The sequence below is a fragment of the Rhinolophus hipposideros genome, assembly GCF_964194185.1.
Source record: "Rhinolophus hipposideros genome assembly, chromosome: 8".
Classification (NCBI taxonomy): Eukaryota; Metazoa; Chordata; class Mammalia; order Chiroptera; family Rhinolophidae; genus Rhinolophus; species Rhinolophus hipposideros.
Window position 1 is genome coordinate 46,529,397 of NC_138054.1, and position 22,094 is coordinate 46,551,490.

The window sequence follows — 22,094 nt, forward strand, 5'->3', positions numbered from 1 at the left end:
TCTGACACAGTTTTTTTATTTGTTTATTTGGCTAATAACAGCACTTCACTCATGAGTTTGATGAGATAGTTCGTATAAATCACTTAGTACCAGGCCTTACACAAATGAAAAGCTTAATACAGGTTAGCCATTGCTATTATTGGACTTCTGGATTGTTTCCCAATTCTTACTATTATAACTAGCTTTTGGATAAATATCATTGTACATAAATCTCCTTTTCACATCTCTGTTTGTTTCCTAAGGCTAGATTTCTGTAAGTGGAATTACTGGGCTAAAGGGTATGGACGTTTGTAAGGCTCCTTTCTTTACTTTTGCCCTTGCCAATCTTGCGGTCAAAGACACACTAACCAAGGTCTGCATCATAAAGGCTTTGACCAGAGCTAACACAGTCACCTTTCTAAACTTTTCTTTCAGAAGGTTCTAGATATTCAAGAAAGAGAAGTCATATTAAAAGAGACAAAGGGAGTGTTTTTCAAATTATTGGAAGTTTTTTTTTTCCAATGCTATTTTCCTTAAAACATAAGCGTCTCCTTTTGTTTTCTTTCTAATCTTCTAGTAACCTCAGCTATTTCACAGCACTTAAGTGTTATATCCCCAAGCCAATTTAGTTCTATGGTTGGAATTCAACATTATTGGGCCAAAGGTACAGATCTGACTCTAGTCTGTATTAGTTGGCAAAGCAAAAGGACAGACATATCAAATAGGCACCAGACGCCCAAGGCAGAGAAAAGGATATGTCAGAACAAACTCATTACCACGCCTTGAAAAACAAGTCAAACGATGAATCATTTAATGAGTTACAGTGTCTTCCTTGTAAATTAAGGATAGGAGGGTGTGCCTAGACGTATCCAAGGGATTATTTTCATGCCTATATTCCTAGGCTGTTAAGTACTTGGTATGTAGAAGGAGAAGAAGGTAAGAAATGTACGTATGACAATCATATTGTTAAAGAGAAAGAATAAGAAGAGGAAAAGGTAGAAAGCATCAGCCACCCAGGAAATTTTCCTAAGTGACATGGAGCACACAGAGGTGAGCGTCTGATGTCAAAGTGTAGCAAAACTTCACATGCATGAATGAGCAACTTGCAAGTTTTACCCAGTGGTTTCAGATTCTTCAAAAGTGCAACCTTGCTCTCAAGCATAGCATGTACCTGTTCTTGAGTCTGAAGAGTCTAATGGACATTTGCTATAGTTTAGTTGCCCATCACCAGGACATACTTCTTTGTGGTCATCCTAAAATATGTAAGTGGGCTTCCCACTGTGGAAGCCTCCATGGAGCAGACTCCCTCTCCCTGTAGCCAGCCATTAAGTAGATGCAAGCAGATGTCTTAAGCCTAGCTCCTCAGATGCCCTCCTGCCCCCACTTGCACAGGACACACAGCTCCAGAAGGTCACTTAGAATCCAATATGGGTACGGCAGCTATATCCAGGGCATGGTAACAGCAAGACCAGTGGGGTGTGCAAGGCACAGGGTAGGCAGCGGCAGTGACCACAGTGCCAGCTGTAGGCCTTTCACCAGATTCTTCTTAGGTTGTGATTTTGCCTGTGGCTCTGGCTCCTACTGTCCCTTGGATCCTGCTCATGACCATTTTGCCAGCCTTCCTACTGATTTCTGGCTATCTTCCCGATATTTCTCTTTTTGCTTAAGAGAACCAGATTTGATTTCTTCTGCTTGCACCTCATCACAATGAATAGTAGAAATTGCCACAGTGAGTAGTAGGTGGATAGGTAAGAAGCTGTGACAGGACAAATAATGATCCCCAAAAGATGTCCATGTCCTAATCCCCAGAACCTTTAAATAGATTACCTTGTATGGCAAAAGGGACTTGAGATGGGGAGATTATCCTAGGTTATAGGGGTGGGTCCAATGAAATCACAAGGTCCTTATAAGAAGGCAGCAGAGTCAGAGGAAGAGATCAGAAGGTACTATGCTTCTGGCTTTAAGATGGGGCTACAAGCCAAGAAATGCAAGCATCCTCTAAAATCTGGTAAAGGAAATGACAATGATTCTCCCCTAAAGCCTCCAGCAGTAATACAGCCTTGCTTATACCTTGATTTCAGCCCAATGATATTGATTTTGGATTTCTCGCCTCCAGAACTATAATACATTTGTATTGTTTTAAGCTATTATATTTGTGATGACTTGTTGCAGCAATAGGAAACCAATACAGGAAATTACTATTTCTTCAGGGGAAAGCATAATTATTCTCTATTAGTGGGTTTCAAACCTCAGAGAGATTGTGAAGCTCTTTTGGGTTGTTTCTTATTCTATAGAACTCTGGTAGTTTATTAGGGACAGGACCCAGAGAAGAATAAAAAATGTAGATGAAGAGTCTAAGATGCTTAGTATTCCAAGGAACATTGTTTGTCTGTTTACCCAGTTTAGTAACCACAAATCTACACATATATCATTAATCTCAATATGAATGAATCAGAAACCTCTAATTAAAATTAGAATTTTTGAAAGCACATGTTGTTTCCCACCCTCTAATTGCATTATATTTAATATCACCTACTCGTATATTTAGTTGCGTTGATACAACATTTGTTTTTTTTCTCTTTTAGTCACTAAAAGTCCTGAAAAATTAATAAGAATCTTTATAGAGTCATTGGTAATGCAGCAACCAATAGTGTTTTATGAGAACAAAATACAGTGTGGTTTAACATCTTGCTCATACTTGCCTTCTTGGGAGAATTGTCAAAAAAAAATATGATTTCTCTGGGAAACTTTTTTTTTTAACTGCAAGTAGCAATTCAAGCAAGTTAATTAGTCACTATAAAATTTGACTGCCCTTCCCTCAGGCCTCTGACTTGTCATTAAAGAGATTACAGAGGCTGTGCCTTTTCTTCGTGACAAAGAGATCTATATTACAGTGCAGAATTGAAGCACTCCTGCCTAGAAGTCCTCTTTCCCCCTTTATTACATCAGTAGTAGTAAATTTAGGGAATTCACTGTCACGTTTTTCATTGTTGGTTTTTCTATGCTGACAAATTATCGTTTCCCCTTTGGAGTTCTTTCTGTACTGTTTAAAGACTCTAGGAATTTTTTTCAGCAACTCTCCAAGTTGGTGGTCTAGAAGCTCCAACTTCAGCAGCCTGAGTGATTCTCAGGGCCTCAGCTGAAACCTCATCGCCAGAGGCAGGACAGGGTTTAGGCAGGAGGGTTGATGTGGGACCTGATGGTCCACTGGGGCAATGGTCTTGCGTTCTGTGCTTCTGGGGATCCTGGGCTGCTGAAGTGGCTGGAGTGGTTAGTGGCTCAGGAAGCAGAGAGCATGAGGAAGAGGCAGCATGAAGGTGATCAGATAGGACAGAGATAAGGGTCTGAAGTCCTCACGTGCCAACCCTTTTGTGTCCCCACAAACCACTGCCAGCAATACTGATTCTTCCAATCCAAGCACATGGAATATCTTTTGACTTATTTGTGTCTTCTTCGATTTCTTTCATCAGTGTCTTATAATTTTTATTGTACAGGTCTTTCATCTCCTTGGTTAAATTAATCTTAAGTACTTTGTTGTTTTTGATGCTATTGTAAATGGGATTGTTTTCTTAATTTCTGTTTCAGGTAGTTTCTTGTTCGTATATTGAAATGAAACTGATTTTTGTATATTGATATTTTGTCTTGGAACTTTACTGAATTTGTGTATTAGCTCTAATAGTTTTTTGGTGGAGTCTGCAGGGTTTTGTATATATAAGATCATGTCATTTGCAAAAAGCAACAGTTTTCCTTTTTTTTTTTTCCTATTTGCATATCTTTATTTCTCTTTCTTGCCTAATTGCTGAGGTTTGGACTTCTGGTACTGTGTTCATAGAAGTGGTGAGAGTGGGCATCATTGTCTTTTTCCTGATCTTAGAGGCAAAGCTTTTAGCTTTATACTGTTGAGTATGATGTTAGTTGTGGGCTTGTCATAAATGGCCTTTATTTTGTTGAGGTACATTACTTCTATACCTAACTTCTTGAGAGCTTTTATCACGAAAGGATGTTGAATTTTATCAAATAATTTTTCTGCATCTACTAAGATGATCATATGATTTTTATCCTTCATTTCGTTAATGGGGTGTATCCCACTGATTGATTTGCAGATGTTGAACTATCCTTGCATCCCAGGGGTAAAGCCCACTCGGTCATGTTGTATGGTCTTTTTAATGTGCTGTTTAATTCTGTTCAATTCTGTCCACATTTCCTGCCCACACCCTACAGTGTTATTCATCCATGTGTCCCTCTTAAAGGATGTGTCTAACCTCTAGATACAGAGGTTAATGAAAATAAAACATTTAAAGTGTTTCTCACACTTTACTGCAGAAGTCTCACTTGGCTAGAGGCTGGCGAATCTGCATTTAAACTGGTTTTCAAGCATTTCCAATGCAGATGGTCCACAGACCCCACTCTGAGAAGCACTGCTTTCTAGACACTTTACTGAACCGGGACGAGCTGGAAACACTCATTATGAATTGGCCTGCACAGGTCCTGTCACGGGCGAGGCCACCTTTTCCACCTATACTTTATCTTCATCTCAGGCTGCCCTGTCCTATTCCAAGGTTCCTGGGACCCTGAAGTTTCATTTTCATCACCTTCACCCAAATCTGCTTCTACAGCTTGTATTCATGCCAAAGTAGAAATAATTGATAGCATCTTATGGGTCACTCTTTTCTCATGTAGTTGATTTTTTATAACAAACATTACATTTAAAGTCAAGTGCTGTTGGCGTAGTTTTATTATTAGCTAATGTGTGGAGGAGAATTTGGTTAGGTGGCTGAGGGGGTGCTGTCACGGGCCCTCCTAGGTCTCTTAGGAAGGAGACCACAGAGCTCTCGTGCGGGTACTAGACTCTCACAGCCTGAGTTATACTCTGACTCTACCATTCACCAGCTTTGTAACATTTGGCAAAACTGCTTCATCTCACCTGGGCCTCATATCTTTTTTCTCTGCACAATTGGAATAATAATTACACTCCTTTTATAGGCCTGTAGTGATGATGAAAGGGCAATTCATATGTAAAATACTTATCACAGTGCCCAAAACATAGTCAGCATCCAATAAATGTTAGCTATTATTATTTATTACCCTGAAGTCACCCTGCATTCACTTAATTAACCTCTTGGTATTATACCGGGATAGAAAAGTATGAGTTTCTAACCCAGAGAAACTTCTCTTATGTGTTTGCTAAAGCTTGATATTATAGTCTGAAATTGATTTCTTTCTTTTTCTTTTTTAATATAAAGCTTTATTTTCCATTAAAGTCTAAATACTCTGAGGAAAGAAAAGAGAATAAATCTTGTAAGTGATTTAACCATTGCTGTAAATGAGTTAGTTTGGTTTCTTTTGAAAACCAGGGTTTTCAAAGCCAAGGAAAAGCACTATCCAGAGGGAAATTGATACAGAAGAATAGTGGGGGGTAAGCCTATTTCGTGATTTGACCTGTAGTGCCATCTGGGCATAATTTGAAAACACGTTTTTACTTGTTTGTTTGTTTGTTTTTAGAATTTCCATAAGAGATGATTTGAGCCAAACTGATGACATATGCTAGGGAGCAAAATTTCAAATGGTCCAAAAAATAACAATTATTCATAGAGGTGAGAGAAAGCAAGACGAGGTTGGATTACAGGATAGTTAACTTGATTATGTGCTCTCTTGAGGGTTAATACCCCCTTCAAGAGGTATGTCTTTAGGTATTTCAAAGGTGTGTTAACCTAGGTGCACAAGAACAATGGACAGGGTTGGCTTAAAACCTTACTAAAGAAGTTCTAGGCCTGGGGAAAACACATTGTTTTGAGATGAATCAATTCAGTTATATACACATAACAATTTTAGAACAAAACAGGAAATTCCTGTGTGGAGGGAGCATTACTGTCTGGGCTGTGTTTCTTCATAAATAAATAAACCTTTAATGACTGGGGAAGTTTGGCTGATCAAAAAACCCCATTATCGAACAAGTTACAGAAACTATTACATTACAGAAACTATTACAGAAACATTACAGAAACTATTTTTTTTCAATTGTGAAATAATTTAAATTTTTGTTTTGACATTTCATTCTCACCGATTCTATTTATATCTTTATTTATAATGCTATGTAATTTACTTTTTTATCATGCTTTTTTATTGACTGTCTTCTTTAGAATTAAGGGGTATTTGTCTCTGTACACTGAGGTTCTGTAAGCACCTAGCAAGTGCCTGGTGCATGGTAGAGGTTAAATGAACACGAATGACTAAATGCATGACTGTTTTTTCATGGGTACCTTTATAAAAAGCAACTGAAATTGAAGATTTACTAAAAAGCAACTTAGCAACTTGCATCAAGGCATCTTAAAATATGCTTAACTCTTGAGCCAATAAGACCTAAAGATAAAAGGGGAGTTTATATACAAAGAAGTTTATTGATAATGGAAAAAATGCAATAACCTAGATGTTCCTTAAATAAGGAAATGATTAAATAAATTATTGTACATCCATTAATTGGAATGCTATGCAGTCAGTGAATAGGTTCTTAAACTTAACAAAACAGATTAAGTAAGAACCTCAGAATTTAAACAGTATGTACAGCACAGCACTTAGCAGTAAAAAATATGTGCATAGGAAGAAACTAGTGTTAAATACATTAAAATGTAAACAGCAGTTTTTCTAGGTTGTATGTTACAATAGGCTTACATTGTTTTTACAAATAGAAAAAAAGATACATTTTCAAAAAGATTTAATACCAGCACTTTCTTAATACACTTTTCAGTCTTTTTATTTAACATTTCTTAGAAAGGAATCGGTACCAGAAAGATAGTTTATGTTTCCTCTTAGCTAACATGTTAAACTTGTATAGATGCAAGTTTTCAAGCATATTTTATTTTAACTGGCAATTTTGCTCAAGTGATGTTTTTCCTTAGGAAACCAAGACTTTAAATTTAGGCCTGTTGCAGGGTTGCTGTGATAAGAGTTTAAGACCTCTACTCTTAAAGGAGAAAATTTGTGGTCCAGTCCTTGTAGAATGCTTTCGTAAACTGCTCCTCCACTTTGATGTACTAATTGGTTAAAGAAATTGATAAGATTGCTGAAGGCCAGTGGTAAGAAAACTTGTGCTATAGTTTAGGTGCTATCTCCCACTAGCAATGTGCTATTCAGCAGCTCATGCCTCAGTTTCCTCATCTGTAAAATGGTGCCAATTACACTAGCAAATATGGCTGATGTAAAGATCAAACAAGCTTATACATAGTAGTACTTTGTAAGTGGTAAGTAAATGTTAGTTATCAATTTGAATAATCTTGCCAGGTAGTTCTACATTTCATTTAAAACTAATTGGGTTGTCAGCTAAATTCTGCCTATTATAAAATGGTATCCAAATTCCTAAGAATTTTTAACAATATCAACTTAAGACAGAATATCTTAAATTAAAAAGCAAACTTTAAAAAAATTAATTATTGGGGTGGCAGTGGTTAGTAAAGTTATATATGTTTCAACTGTATAATTCTGTAATACATCATCAATATATCACATTGTGTGTTCACTAACCAGAGTCAGTTCTATATGGTTATGGAAGGAGAAAAAGTAACTTTTTAAAAACAGAACTGAAACTCAGTATTGCAAATGATTCCCTTAATAATGTGTTTCTAAGATTTGGACATTGGGGGGCGCCAAAAACCTTCTAAGCTAGTCTTTGGGTCTTGGCTTTCTTTACTTACATCATTATTTATAATGTATGTCAAAGTGCTTTGAAAACATAAAACACAATTCCAAGATGTTATATTATAATAAAGATATTAACAATACTGTGATTATAATTAGGTTCTTCTGTTCTGAAAAGAAAAAAAGAAAACTAGTGTATAAGCACCTGTAGTGGGGAGACATCTTCCGGATAATGGGGCCATTATGGAATATTATGACAATTATAATAGATTCATTTTATCGTGTACTTACAATTGAAGTCTATCTGACAATATTTTATTGAATGGCATGTGTAAATGACTAGAAAATTAATAATACTAAGAGCAGGGAAATATCCAAAGATAAACAATGAGCTAGCTAAATTTTGAGAAGAGAATTAAACAATTCCATGTTTAAGTCTTTTAACTCTTTTGATTGTTTTACACATAGTAGGTAATCAGTTTTTATTGATATGATTTGATTTGTGTTTCTTTTAGGAGAATATATTTTATCAGAGTGACCTGAAGAGTTGAATGAAACTCTTAGTAATGTTTTTCAAAACAAGGCTTTAGATTATTGATGTGCCTCACAATCATCCAGGATGTTTGTAAGAAATGCTGACGCTTGAGCACCCCCACCCTTCACCCCCCACGCTCCCACTGCCTCAGATCTGTGGAGGAGAGACAGTGAACATGCATGCCAGGTGGTTTTCATGTCCAGTAAAGTTTGAGAACCATTATATAAATTGTAGTCAGCCTTAACAAAAATCAAAGCAAAATGACAATGGAAATGTTACCACCTGCCCTAGAATACTTTTGTCAATCTTGAATGAAGTCCAGAAGAAAAAATATATGTAATTAGAAGAGAGAGGTCAAGAGAAAAGCCTAAGAGATTAAATATATAAATACACTCACCTATTTCAGGTGTTTTATGAACAAAGGGTAAACTCCAGGGCTGCCAGTAGCTTTTACCTGTTGCTTGACATCTCACTTGAAATACATACTTAGTGTTTGGCTCCAAGTAGAATGCTGACTGTCTCATATGTGTAAAATTCGTGTCAAATTCCTTAACCTAAAATGGATGAATAGCAATAATGAAATGATACAGTGTGCTTTTAAAACAAACAGTTATTTTGTTTAACAGAAATGCCTAGCGCACCGGTTATGTTTCAGGCACTCTTTTAGAGCATGGGAAAACAAAGAGGAATAGGATCCTTTATATAAAACATGGCCAAAAATAATCAAATGCATGTTATTTAACATTGAACATGAAATACACATTGTGTTTGACAACTCTCTCAAGCTTTTAAATCTCAAGAAAGTCCAAATGTAATATATTCTTAATTTTGAAATAACTGATTTTAATGGGGTGGGAGAACTGGGGGACCTAATAGCAATTGTTTGAATCCCATCTTTTTCATATCTCTCTCTCTCTCTCTCTCTCTCTCTCTCTCTCTCTCTCTCTCTCTCTCTCTCTCTCTCTCTCCCCTCTCTGCAGTTGGATATTTAGATCAATAATTATTCATGGATGATGAAATAATTTCACTTGCTAATGACTTTCAGAAAAAATCCCTCATAAGCTAATCTGTTAAATTGGTCCTTATTGCAGATTTATGCAGATTCTATAAGGCCTGTTATTGTATGTGTGTGTGTGTGTGTGTGTGTGTGTGTGTGTGTATGTGAAAGAGAACGAGAGAGAGAGAGAGAGAGAGAGAGAGAGAGAGAGAGAGAGAGAGAGAATGAAATGTAAAACATTTACAGAAGTCGAACTGGAAAAATCCAGTGGAAGATAAGCAAGCAAATAGCTGAAATATAAACTTACTAATCATTTTCTGGGGTTCTACAACCTGCTATAAAACAATGAAAAATGACCCCCAAACAAGCTGCTTCAGATGGGAGAGAGAAATCAAGACATTTACACAGCACCTTTAGTATGTTGTGATAAGGGGATTTACTGAAAAAAGTGAAACACGATTGAAAGGTAAACATAAAATATGTCCACAAATGCATTTATGCAGCAACTGGGAGAAAACAGTTACTAGACACTCATGAAAGAGAAAGTTGAAAATATCAAGATTTTTTTTAAAAACAGGGTATCAACTTCGTTTAGGGATGCTTCTGTTAAAACCCAATCTTAACATAAAACTTGTAATGCATTGAAAATGTAATATTCATGAAACTTGTAATGCACTGAAAATGTAATATTCATGAAAATACCTGTTTTGGGGTTGTCATACTCCATGAAAGATATCATTCAGACTTTGCAGAAGCCACATCTCTATCTACGGTCCTTGGAATTTTCTGCTATGTAAATATGACTGGCGGCCTCTGGGGTCTCCTGGAATCCAGGAGAAATTTTACTTGTGCCAAAAGTTTGACTATCAAATGTACTCTGCTTCACATTAACTTCTCTTGGAAAGGAGTTGTTATTTTCCAATATGTCTCTTGCCATTACATTTATAGATAAGTCCTCTTGAAGAAGAGAAATGATACCCTCAAGTACAGCCAGAATTCTGAACTTTTTAAAAGAAGAATTTTATAGAGCTATTCACAGAGTTGTTTCTCCCATGAGGCAAGCCAGGTGATTGCTTAGAGCCTTGCAAGCACAAGATGATACCTCAAGATGATACTTTCAGAGGCTAAAATGTACATTGAGAGAGCTAGACCTAATAGAGTATCTATGGAAAGGATATGGTTTTGAGTGCAAGAAATATGAATTTATTTTTTAAACAGTTAATGTCTAGTTAGACCCTCAATTATGAAGGTGGGGGCATAGAAACTTAATTTCTATCAGTTCAAGGTACTTCTTTCCTTAGGGTTACATCTAAATTTCTGGGAGCAGCCTTTGTGTGGAGAGGAGAGTCTCAGACCTACTCAGAGAGTTCTGTAATCTCAGCTTCCTCTGACTCCCAACCTGGGACATGGCCCAGGGTGAGGGGCCCTTCTCAGTGCCCCACCGGTATCTAAACTCATTTGATTCATCCCCCTTACTCCTGCCCCTGGCCAGTTTCCCCTCTCTCTGCTCAGATAATCTTTATCGTAATCTTTATCTAGTGTTTGGTGAAGGAGGGAAGAGGGGTGATTATTGGGAAATTTAGTCATGACTAATTACATGTTCTTCCAAGTCTTCTTATACCAGCATTTACACTTTTGAAATGTAAAGGCCAAGGATTTGACCTTTTACTATCTTTGTACTATTCCATTAGCCATTCCAGGAACAGACTGAATGCTTGGTTTTGTGCAGCCCATGAGCTAAGAATGGTTTTTACATTTTTTAAATGGTTGGAAGAAAATCAAAAGTAGACTATTTTGTGATGTATGGGAACTACATAAAATTCAAATTTCAGTGTCCAAAAATAAAATTTTACTGGAATGCAACAATGTCCACTCATTTATTGTCTATGCTGCTTTCACGCTACAAATGCAAAATTGAGTAGTTGGGACAGAGACCTTATGGCCTGCAAAGCCTAAATTGCTTACTATTTGGCCCTTGAGTAAAAAGTTTGCCAATATCATGGTCTTGCTTAGTTAGAGAGATGAGTCACCACTAATCCATTTACTTGAACTTACAGTGAGTATTTCCCTACCTTACTGTCACTGCTGTTGGGCATAATTAAAGGCAAATAATAATACTAGTAGCTAATGTTTCCAAATATTATCTCTGTGAACCAGACATCATCAGAATCAACGTAGATGTAGAAATGAATATGGGACAGCCCTGCTTTCCAGGGACTCATAGTTAAAGGATGAGGAAATACACTTGTAATCATGTAAGTATGATTCTGAGATAAGGTACACAGAAGTGGGCAAAGATTGCTGCTCAGAATTGTGAGTTTGATTTTTACACAAGTTTGAGATGCTAAGGAGATAGTCCATGAAGATAACCGACAGGTAGATAAATGTTCTCCCCATAATGTCAGCCTTGCAGGATCATCTTTATGCAGCTTAGCTAAAAGGGGCTGAAAAGCATCCTCAATGCATTAATTTTGATTTTCAGGTGGGCTTCTTTTGTTCTACCAAGCCTGCAGCACGGCTCGCCTGGAAGTTAAGATGAAGACTAACAATAACAGCCAGCATTCACTGAACATCAACTCTATTCCTGGCTCCGGACTAGCTCCTTAGAGCATTTGATCATCCCCAGAGCCATTTGAGGTAGGTGCTTATCTTATTCCTATTTCAGGTATGGGAATCATGAGGCACAGAGAAGATAAGGAACTTGCCTAAGGTTGCACAGCTAGAAAGTGGCAGAACCAGGCTTTGAACTTTATCTAGAGTCTGTGCACTTAGCCACAAGGCCTGCCACTCTGAACTAAAGAACCTCCTTCCAGCAATATCTGATGGAGGCAGAGCTGAGGTGGAGGAGCAAATCTGTGGTCCTTTGTGTCCTCCCACTTTCTTGACTCCAACTTCCTGTCTCTGAATGTGGCGGCAAAGACAATACTTTATGCATAACCCAGACCAAACGGATGGGGTAGCAAATGTAAAACACAAAGCTTCATTTGGCTATTGCTGACTGGACTTTGGTCATCTGGGTACAAATAGTAATTCACCTTTTTCTGTGTGAGTGGTTGCATATGGAGGAATCATCGTAGAAGGGATAGGATACAGGTTTTGGATTGAAACCTCTTCTTTCCTTTTCCAAATATTTTTTGGATGCCCAAAGTGATGAAAGATCTGTGAGAGACTTAGTTACTAACAGTGTAAAGTTTGGAGAACCTGGCTTAAGTTCTTTCAAGCCCATTTTATAATGGAGTTGACCCTACCTATCACAAAAGATTGTTAGGAAAATTAAATGAGACAACAAATATTCTCTCAGTTCCTTCATTTGCCTGCTGCTGATAAAGAGAAATTTTTGAAAAGTGAGCTCAAATTTACCTCTAAGTTACCAAGTTTCACAATGGCATACGTAACAACACCAGGGGGAGCAGAGAATAAGAGCTTCAACCAGAAAACAGTTGGTTTCTGAAAACCTATTCGGAGATACAGATAATGTAATTCTTTCCTATTCTCTAAACATTCTTATAGCCGATTACGTCTTCCTACTTATGCCAAATAAGGGAGTTTTACATTCTCAGTATCCTATGACTGAAACACTACACAGAGACCCCAGGTGTCCAATTTGATCAAAACTCTATTAACTCAAAATCTAAGATTCAAGAATTTAATTTAGATTGTTTTCAAATTTACCTAAATTGCACATAGGCAAAAGATTGGCTGTGATTTTGTTTTGTGTTGATCTTGCTTGTCCCGGGCTTCAAGCATGGGTTGCTGTGCACACAGAGGCCATAATTATTTAATCAAGGAGTTCAGCAGGGTCATCCCTTGGGTATTGACCAAATGATGCAGCACAAGGACTCAAATCTAAGTGTAATCTAAACAACGGGAAAGTTCACATTTCTGGTTTAAATGAACAAGAGTAAATAAACAAGTTGACATCAGAGATTCATTTTTAAAGAGTTATCTTTAGAGCATGTCATGAAGTCAGTATTGTTTTACCCTTGTATTCTTGACACTTTTCAAACGCATTGCTGTACAGCAAAACCGATGTACAGAATGATGAGGCTGAAGTAGTAGAAGCCTTTGGAGTCACACTAATCTCCAAAGATTACTGTTAAATACATATCATTTCATGTAACTCCCTACAACTGGTAATTCCACACGTGATGTATAACTCTTTGTTCCGGAAAGGAGGATTGTTTTTCTTTTCTTTTATTATTTTATTTTGATGAGTGTATTCAATCCACCATCTTCACCCAGAACGAACGAACGAACTAACTGACTGACTGACTTTCTTTTGTTTTCACCTATCTCCCACCCTATCCCCTTTGGCTATCATCAACTTCTCTATATCTATGGGTCTGTTTCTGTTTTGTTTTGTTTTGTTTATTCATTTCTTTAGCTTTTTTAGATTCCACCTATAAGTGAAATCATATGGTGTTTGTCTTTCTCTGACTTATTTCACTTAGCATAATACCTTCCATGTTGTTGCAACTGGTAAGATTCCATTTTTCTTTATTGCTGAATAATATTCCATTGTGTGTGTGTGTGTATATATATATACATATATATTACATACATATATATACATATATATATTACATCTACTTTATCCACGTATCCATCATACATAATACACAACTCTTCATTAAGCAAAGCCAGACAACTCTATTCCTTAATTATTTTGATTAAATGGCAGTTTATTGTACTTGAAAATAATAAAATGACATTTCTTTTCAAATACCTAATATTGGAACTTTTTCCTTAGACTAATGTTCCCCTATAGTTCAAATTAGTGAGTTTTTATTAATGTTCACTGTTGCTGTCATGTGATATGATTTTTATTAATGAACCTTGTGACTATGCTTCTAAGATACTTGGTAACTTACCATTGGTATTTAAGGATGGTTAGTTTATCTAGACATTCACTTTTTACCTTATACTCATCTAAGACTGGGGCCTATACCAGTAACAAATCTTACATTTGAATTGCACATTTTTTTCATTTAAAAGGAAACATCCATAAATCTGAAGTTCTTTTTGAATAGTTTTTAGTTTTCTGGATGCCTATTAAATTTCAGCATAGAAGTATAAATTTCACCCTAGGAGATACTGAATTACAAGGAGCTAAGTAGATGGATCTCTCTTAGCTGGACATTGGTCTATTTAGCATTTACAAAAGGCAAGAGGACCTTTTCAGAAAACATCTGTTTGAAAGCATATGGTAATCAGAACTAGAGTGGTTTGAATATCACACAAAGAATCAGATAAAAACATGTAAAACAGATCATTATGAGTCCACTGTGGTCACTGACTGTTGGTTGGCTTTTCTTTCATTCGCTTACATGTTAAAGAATAGTGAAAATTAGCTTACAGTCCAGGTTTGGTTTGTTGTAGCCTTGTATCTCATTTCACAGGAAAGCTTTTCAATAGTTGTTTGACTATTCCAATAAATTATGGTCTTGGGCACTGTAGTATTTATATCCTCAGCTCTGGAAATAATGGATGCAGAAGGTATCACTAGAAAAAAACAAAACAAAACAAAACCCAGCAATTTAAAACTTGCCTGGGAGAAATGTGTATCTTTTCATCAATCTATAGACATGTTAAAACTCAAAGTACTAAAAAAACAATTCCATGATCTAATTAACAATTAATGATTTTTTTTCTTGTTTTCTAATCTATTATGTAGGAGAAATTTGTGATTATTAAGTAAAATTTTATTCAGCCTGTTCTCCATTTTTTTTTAATGAGCTCTATTAGTCTTATCTTTCCCCCCACCTCCCAACTCCTTATAATCTTAACTAATGAAATGCCTGAACGTATTAACAAAGGAGTGGAAGAAAGAAATAAAGGAGATAGCTCTTTTTCCCTGCATCTGTTTAGGAAGAGATGATGTTTTGCATCCTAAATTTAGTTCAGAGAATTTGATTTGATAAGATGTTAAATTGAGACCTCTTACAATAATATTATTTTTATTCTCTGGTATTATAGGGACATTTGTATGAATATTTATATTTATTGCTAACTTGTTTTATTCTCCATTAAAACAAATCTGTACTTGAAAGTATGATTTGAACAAAGCAAGTTTCACAAGACCTTAAGATTTTTCCAATTATTTCTATATTCTATGATAATAACTTTCAAAAAGGAAGTGAAATTCTGATCGGTTATCTTACTAGTTCTTTTTTTTTTTACTAGGAGTAATAGTGTAGCAGGAATCTCTATATTTCTAACCTGTATGAATAATTGAGAGTTTATTGTTGCTTGTTTAAAGTTTGTTCTACCCGAATAGAATAGAATCATTGGCACTTTCCATTTCTCCTGTATGCATGATTAGAACAATAAAAACCTATGAGTTTGCTGCATTTGTTATTTAGCAAAGAACTCAAGAGCTTGTATATGTGTTTTTCAGGGACCATTTTGCAGTTTAATATTCTTATGAATTAGTTTTCATTTATTCTAAATGTATAAAGTATTCTTTGGGAAAATTATTGTTTTATTATCAATAACTAGTATCTAAAATTATGTTCACAGGTATATGATTTATAGATAAATATAAATATTAAAGATTTGCTCTCTAGTCGCACAGTTTTAGAATAAGATCCTTGGGCTAAACCTAGCACAGGCCAGAAGTAATAGTAGTGGAATTAATCTAATTAAAGAGCTTACTACACTGAAGTTTTATCATCTGAATCCCATAGTTGATTTCCTTTAGCTAGTATAAGCTTCTTGTAAAAAGAATCAGTATTCAGAGATTTCTAGATTCAGAGAAGTGGGCCCCCTTGGGGGTTCTGAAACCACTTGGAGCCAATTAAGCCCCCACAAAGCTATAAATTATTCACACCCTCCTGTCTCCCATGTCTGAGTTTGGCCTAACACTGGTATAGCAGCACAAGCATTCTGAGACCCTTTTGCAGAAAGAAATTTTCTGGGGAGGAACCAAAAGTCTGTTTAGTCTTATGAGAAATGCAGATCACAGTAAGTCAGGTTTAAGACAGAGTCTTAGAACAGAGCAAATCAATGCAGTAGAGAGCTAAGCCTGTAGGTTTATGAGCTTACTTTTTTCAAATAAATATATGTTATATAACATGTACTTGAACATGTATTTTGTAGTTTGTTTGAGCTGTTCTCTTTACTAGCCATGTGACCTTGAACAAATTATTTCCTGTAAAATGGACACGGTACCATGTGTAGCTGTTTCCAGAATTTAATGTGATATACATGTTGTCTGGGATGTTCAAAAATGAGGGTGATAATGTTAAGATCATAATAAGATCACAATGATAATAATCACAGTAATACTACTAATAATAATTTAGTTCCTAAAAATGACATTGCCAAAATGATACTGGACATGATAGCCTTTAAACATCATTAATCCATTGAAGGGAATCTTTTTTAAGAAAAAGGCATGTTGTGGAATCCTACCTCAAAATGTAAATTTACAAAAATGTATAGATCATGGTCAAGAGAATGACAACTCCAATAATATACAACACAATGGAATTATTTTACATCACAACCGTCAGCAGTGTTTGTTTTCAAATCTAATATTCAGAGCATAAGGACAGATTTTTAGACCTATCCTGTTAGTTGAGATAGTTGAGTTTAGCCAAGGCAGAAGTTGAGATAATAGTTCTAATCAAAGATCCTAGTGATCCCCCAAAGATACCCATGCTATATCCCAAAGATGACATCACATCCCCTAGATCATTAGTCAGCAGGAAAGTTGTCAGACACATTGCAATATGCTTTTAAATAAAAACCGAGGATAGGAGTTGAGGATGTTGGAATTAGAGGCTCCCTAGTTCTCCAATCTCAACTTTCTTAACGCTGTTTAACCTCTGTTTCCTCATGTCTACATTATAATTTCTTCTACAAAATAAGGCTGTCGTGAGGGTTAAAGAAGATAATGTATGAAAAAGCAGTTAGCACTAAAGAAAGTGCTATAGAAATGTTAGCCTGCTGAAATAATCCTTAACACAGCCGTCCCCTCTTATCTGTGGGGGATAGGTTCCAAGACCCCCAGTGGATTCCTGAAACCACGGATAGTACTGAACCCTATGTATATTGTGTTTTTTCCTGTACATACATATCTATGATACATTTTAACTTGTAATTAGGGACAGTAAGAGATTAATAGCAAAAACTAATAATAAAATAGAACAGTTATAACAATATACTGTAATAAAAGTTATGTAGATGTGCGCGCTCTCCTCTCTCTTTTTTTCTCACAATATTTTATTGTGTTGTACTCACGTTTTCACTAAAAGGAAGTACTTTATGGCTTGTCTTTGGCATATCCAAATTACTAGCATCACTACTCTTGTTCTTTAGGGTCATTATTAAGTAAAATCATGGTTACTCGAACACATGCACTGCAATACTGCTACAGTAGTCGCTTATTACATAACAGGTGGAAACTTGGGACAAAGGGATGATTCACAATCCAGGCAGAAGGTAACAGGATGGCTGGAGATTTCATCACACTACTTAGAGGGGCACACAATTTAAAACTTATGAATTTTTTAATTCTGGAATTTTCCATTTAATATTTTTGGACCATGGTTGACCAAGCATAACTGAAATCACATAAAATGGAACCATGGATAAGGGCGGACTACTGTGATAAAAACAGGAATAATTGGCAAAAGAATCTCCCAATAGAGGGTGATTCACACTTGGTACTCTTTGGCTGAACTCTGGCTTTAGGGCTGGGATGTAGTTGTAAAAGGCTCAAATTGTAAAAGGCCGAATTACTTTTTGGAATAAATCTTAAGGAAGAAACCAACTACAAGCAAAACTTTAGCCAAAAGGTTGTTCAAGTATAGTTTATAAAGGTGAAAATTTGAACAGTCTAAATTTCCAGTGATAAGTGATTAAAGACATTTATTAAAAATAAGATTGTAGATTAAATTAATAGAAATATTTATTCTATGTTGTAAGTTAAAAAGGCAAGATCTAAAAATATTTGAAGAAAAAATGTTAACATTTGTTAAATTGGGCTGGTAAACATAGAGATGTCTATATAATTCTCTAAAATTTTCTATGTATCTTGTAAAACTTTTCAAAATAAAAACAAAAACATAACTTCCACAATAGTGTATACAGAAGAATTCTTTAATATGCTGTACTTTTCACAACATAAGACTCATAGCACTTTATTCAAATCCTTATTTCTTTCCATCTTCTCTGGTGGATCACGAGATATTTAGGGCAGCAGGTACCTTAAATATCTTACTCCTCCTAGCACTTAGAACAATGCCTGAACATAAAAAGTTATCAGTAAATATTTTTAAAGACACATACACCCATGGAGAAATTATGGGTGATTCTTGTTTCATTTGGTTTTTTTAAATCATGATCTACAGGAACTTTTGGGAACTCTTTTCAGATCTAGACTTTATTTAGTAGGTCAGCATGAATTAGTTGTTTATTTGTAAAGACATTATAGAATTTCATAGTCTTTACCTATATCATCCAGATGAATTTGCAGTTGTTTTGACTTCTCCATGCCTAGTACATTTGCAGCTTGGACCCAAACCAAATACTTCTTGCCTCCTTGTAATGAATCAATGGAGATGTTAACATAATTTGAGGTGAGAAATTGTTGTTCTTCTTCTGTCTCTAAACTTAAAAAGAAAAAAAAAAGATTATAATCACCAGTTTTTTTGGCTTCAATTAATTATTCCTCAATTTTTTTTAGCCTGCGTTGAGAATGCAACATATGCTGAAGAATGAATCAAACTTGACTTTATTTTGAGAATTTTAAAAAAGGAAGTCAAAACTGTCTAAGGCCACAGTATGACTTTCATGGCACTAAGCAATTTTATCTTCATCAACTCCTATTAAGAAAATAAAATATTACATATGTGTATGGGTGTGTTTATGTTTATATATATATACATGCATACATTTTTAGAGATGATATTTTACAACCATTGTTATAAAAGCAAATATATTAATATTACATATTAAAACATTTTCTTCGACTTAATTCATTTTTTCCTTCTGATTTTAAATGAAATTAAACATTCTGTGGACTCCTGAAAGTATTGTGGGCCCTGGGCACTTCTCTGCCTATTGAATAAGTCATCTCTAGACATAGCTTGAAATAAATGAGCACATTCTGGGAAGGAGTATTGCATAGGGGTTCAGTGCAAGGGCTGTGAGTCAGACATTTCTACCAGATGTAGGGTGAGGGGTAAGAATGGGGTGGGGGGTGATGATGGGGTGAGAGAGCTGGATGGGGTAGGGAAAGACTCAGCTTCCAGGTAGCAAAAAACCCAGCATGTTCTGAAACAAATGAAATGACAAGCCATTTTTGAAAAAGTTCAACAAATTCAGTACTCTGGAGCATGAAAGTGCAAGAAATAACTTGAAGTAGAGCAGACCAGGTCAAAAAGACCTGCTGTTGATTTTGAGAATAAAACTGACTGGAACTGGTGGCTGATTGGATGAGGGGAAAGGAAGTCTCTTATTGCTGAAGAGGATGGAGAAGATAGAGGGGAGAGACCCAGTTTGGAATGAGAGAGAGAGAGAGAAAGAGAGAAAGAGAGAGAGAGAGAGCTATTAAATTATCACTTCAAATTATATTTATCTGTGTTTTTACCATTAAATGATTGAGGATCTCTAATCTGCCAATTAAACTTAGTAAAATTTTAAATGTTATTTGTTAAGGCTAAAACTTCAAGTTTTATTGATTGACATTGGCTTTGAACACAAAGTTTGAGCCTCTCTTTTAAGTCTTTTAAAAATTTCTATTCCACAGTATTTTACGGAGTTGGGGGTTGCGAGAAGTGGAAAGGAGAGTACTGGAGAATGTTTCTTCCCCTATAGTCTCCTTTCTGTGAAGAGAGACTGTCCTTAAATCTCCCTCCTCTTGCCCTGCCCCTTGCTCACTCTTCCCTCTTGAAAGTAGAGGTGATTCTACTCAAGAAGAATTGGGCATATGAAACTCATTCCCTTCCTCCTTCTTTTTCCCTCAGGAGTCAAGAAGACCAGAGAGATGACCTGTTCTAGTCTGCTCCTCTAATATGCTATAAGATTTAGATGAGTGAGTCCCCCATGTGGGGACCTGCAGCTGGATATGATTGAGGATGAGGGCAATAAGTCTGTTTATTCTGAGAGGATAAATGTTAGATAGTTTACTGTTGCCACGTACCAAAGCCATGCTCTCCATTATGAAGCTTCATCAGTAGTAAATATTATAAAGTATTTAAAATTAATTAAATATTTCAATAAATATTTAACATTAATTAAAATTTAAATAGTTTTGTATTTCAGCGGCTGCCTCTGGTTTCTCTCAGGTGGTTTAGAACTCAGGAGGGAAATACGCAGAGATAAATATAAGCCCCCCTCAAACTCTTAGACACCATTATGTATAATCAGATCCATTCATAACATGAAAGTGTTTTCACTGGACTTCACTAAGTTTGTACTTCTTGTACCTTTTGAACTACCAACTCTTCTTATTTCCTTTTTTTAAGCTTCTCAGTCAGTTGTTCCATGTCCTTTGTTACTATATCCAAGTTACCATTTCAACTTGTTCTTTAAGCCCTTGTGATTTCTAGCTTCACTTTTCATGAAACTACTCTTCTAAAATGGCGTCCTTCCCAAGGTGAGTCCTCAGAATCCTCTTTTTAACATCTGTTCCTCTTAATTCCTCAAACTCTTACTTCCCTTGGCTACCGGGCCCTGTCGTATTTTCTGAGTGAGAGATCCTACATTTCTTTTTCACACCTGCTTAGTGACATCTTTCCTCCTCCAACCCTCCGCCTGGGTTCCCCCGCTACTCCTCTTACCCCACCATATTGAGGGTCAGCCCTTCGCACTTGGTTTTCGCTTAGTTCTTTCCCTCGGCTAACTCATCTTCCAGGCTTCAATTGCTATTCCACACGTGGGGCTACCACATATCTGCGCTTTCCCTGGTAGCTGCATTTGAACATAGCCTGAGACCAGAACTATAGCACCTTTCCAACTAAATTATCTTTCTGTGCAGATCAGCACTTGTTGCCAGTTACTCCAGTCTTGTCAATGGCATGCTGCCTTTTCTGATCATCAGTTTACCATTTTTTAACAACTTTCTCTTCATTGCTCTTAAGAGTTGACCACTGAAGGTGAAGCATTATTAAAAATATTTTTTTATCTTATATTTTCTCCCTGTTTTGATAGCTGTGGTCATGGTGTAGTTTCTACCTCTATACTGTTGGTTGGGTATATTCCTTAAAGAATCCTAGTTAGTTGTACTGCATTGTGAAACCGAACTTGATACAGATATTCTACATTCTGATATTTAACAAATTGAATGCTTTACAAATTTGCACGTCATCTTTGATCAAGGGTCATGTCCATCTTCTCTGCACTGTCTTAATTACAGTATTTGTGCTGCTGAGGCAAGCACCGGCCTAATTTCTTTATCTAATATCATCAACTGCTCTCTGTCTTAGGGGACTGATTTGATAGGTTTTGTGGGGAAGAAACAGTTTAAAAAATCACTGGCATTTTATCCCTAGGGCTTCACTTTGTGTCCTGTTACTACTGTGTGTCTACACAGCAACTCCCGAATTTCTCCAGCCCATGGAATCCCAGCCAGGATTATAACTTGCCAGCCACTTAGATTTCTTTGAAATCCAGAATGACATGCTTGCTAAGACACAGAACTCCAGGGAGGAAAAGAGGAACCAGCCTTACACTACCAAATAATAAATGCATTTATAAATAAAAATACTATAGAAACGATATTTTTACTTTTTAAACTTATTGCCACTACCAGAGCAGGGTAACCTCAGCAGGCAATTAAGAAATCTCTCTGAGGCTGACAAGGGTGGGTGGGTAGAGGGTGAAGGGGGTACATAGCATGCAGGTAGCCACAGCTACCCTACTTCTGCTCAGGTGTTTAACTCTCAGTGCATATTTTCTGGTGCTGCCTCTTTCCTCTCACCAGCAGGGAGATCATTATGAACA

At 36.2% G+C, this 22,094-nt stretch overlaps 1 protein-coding gene across 1 annotated transcript in view; it reads right to left on the reverse strand.

Annotated features, from left to right (window-relative positions):
• Positions 1–22,094, reverse strand: part of IL23R (interleukin 23 receptor) — a gene marked incomplete at both ends in the record, with an annotated part of 52,425 nt that overhangs the window by 16,242 nt on the left and 14,089 nt on the right. Inside the window, 3 exons of the mRNA XM_081056105.1 lie at positions 8,544–8,700; positions 14,500–14,645; positions 18,600–18,760. Coding sequence (XP_080912231.1) covers positions 8,544–8,700; positions 14,500–14,645; positions 18,600–18,760 — 464 coding nt within the window. The remainder of the gene's footprint in view (positions 1–8,543; positions 8,701–14,499; positions 14,646–18,599; positions 18,761–22,094) is intronic.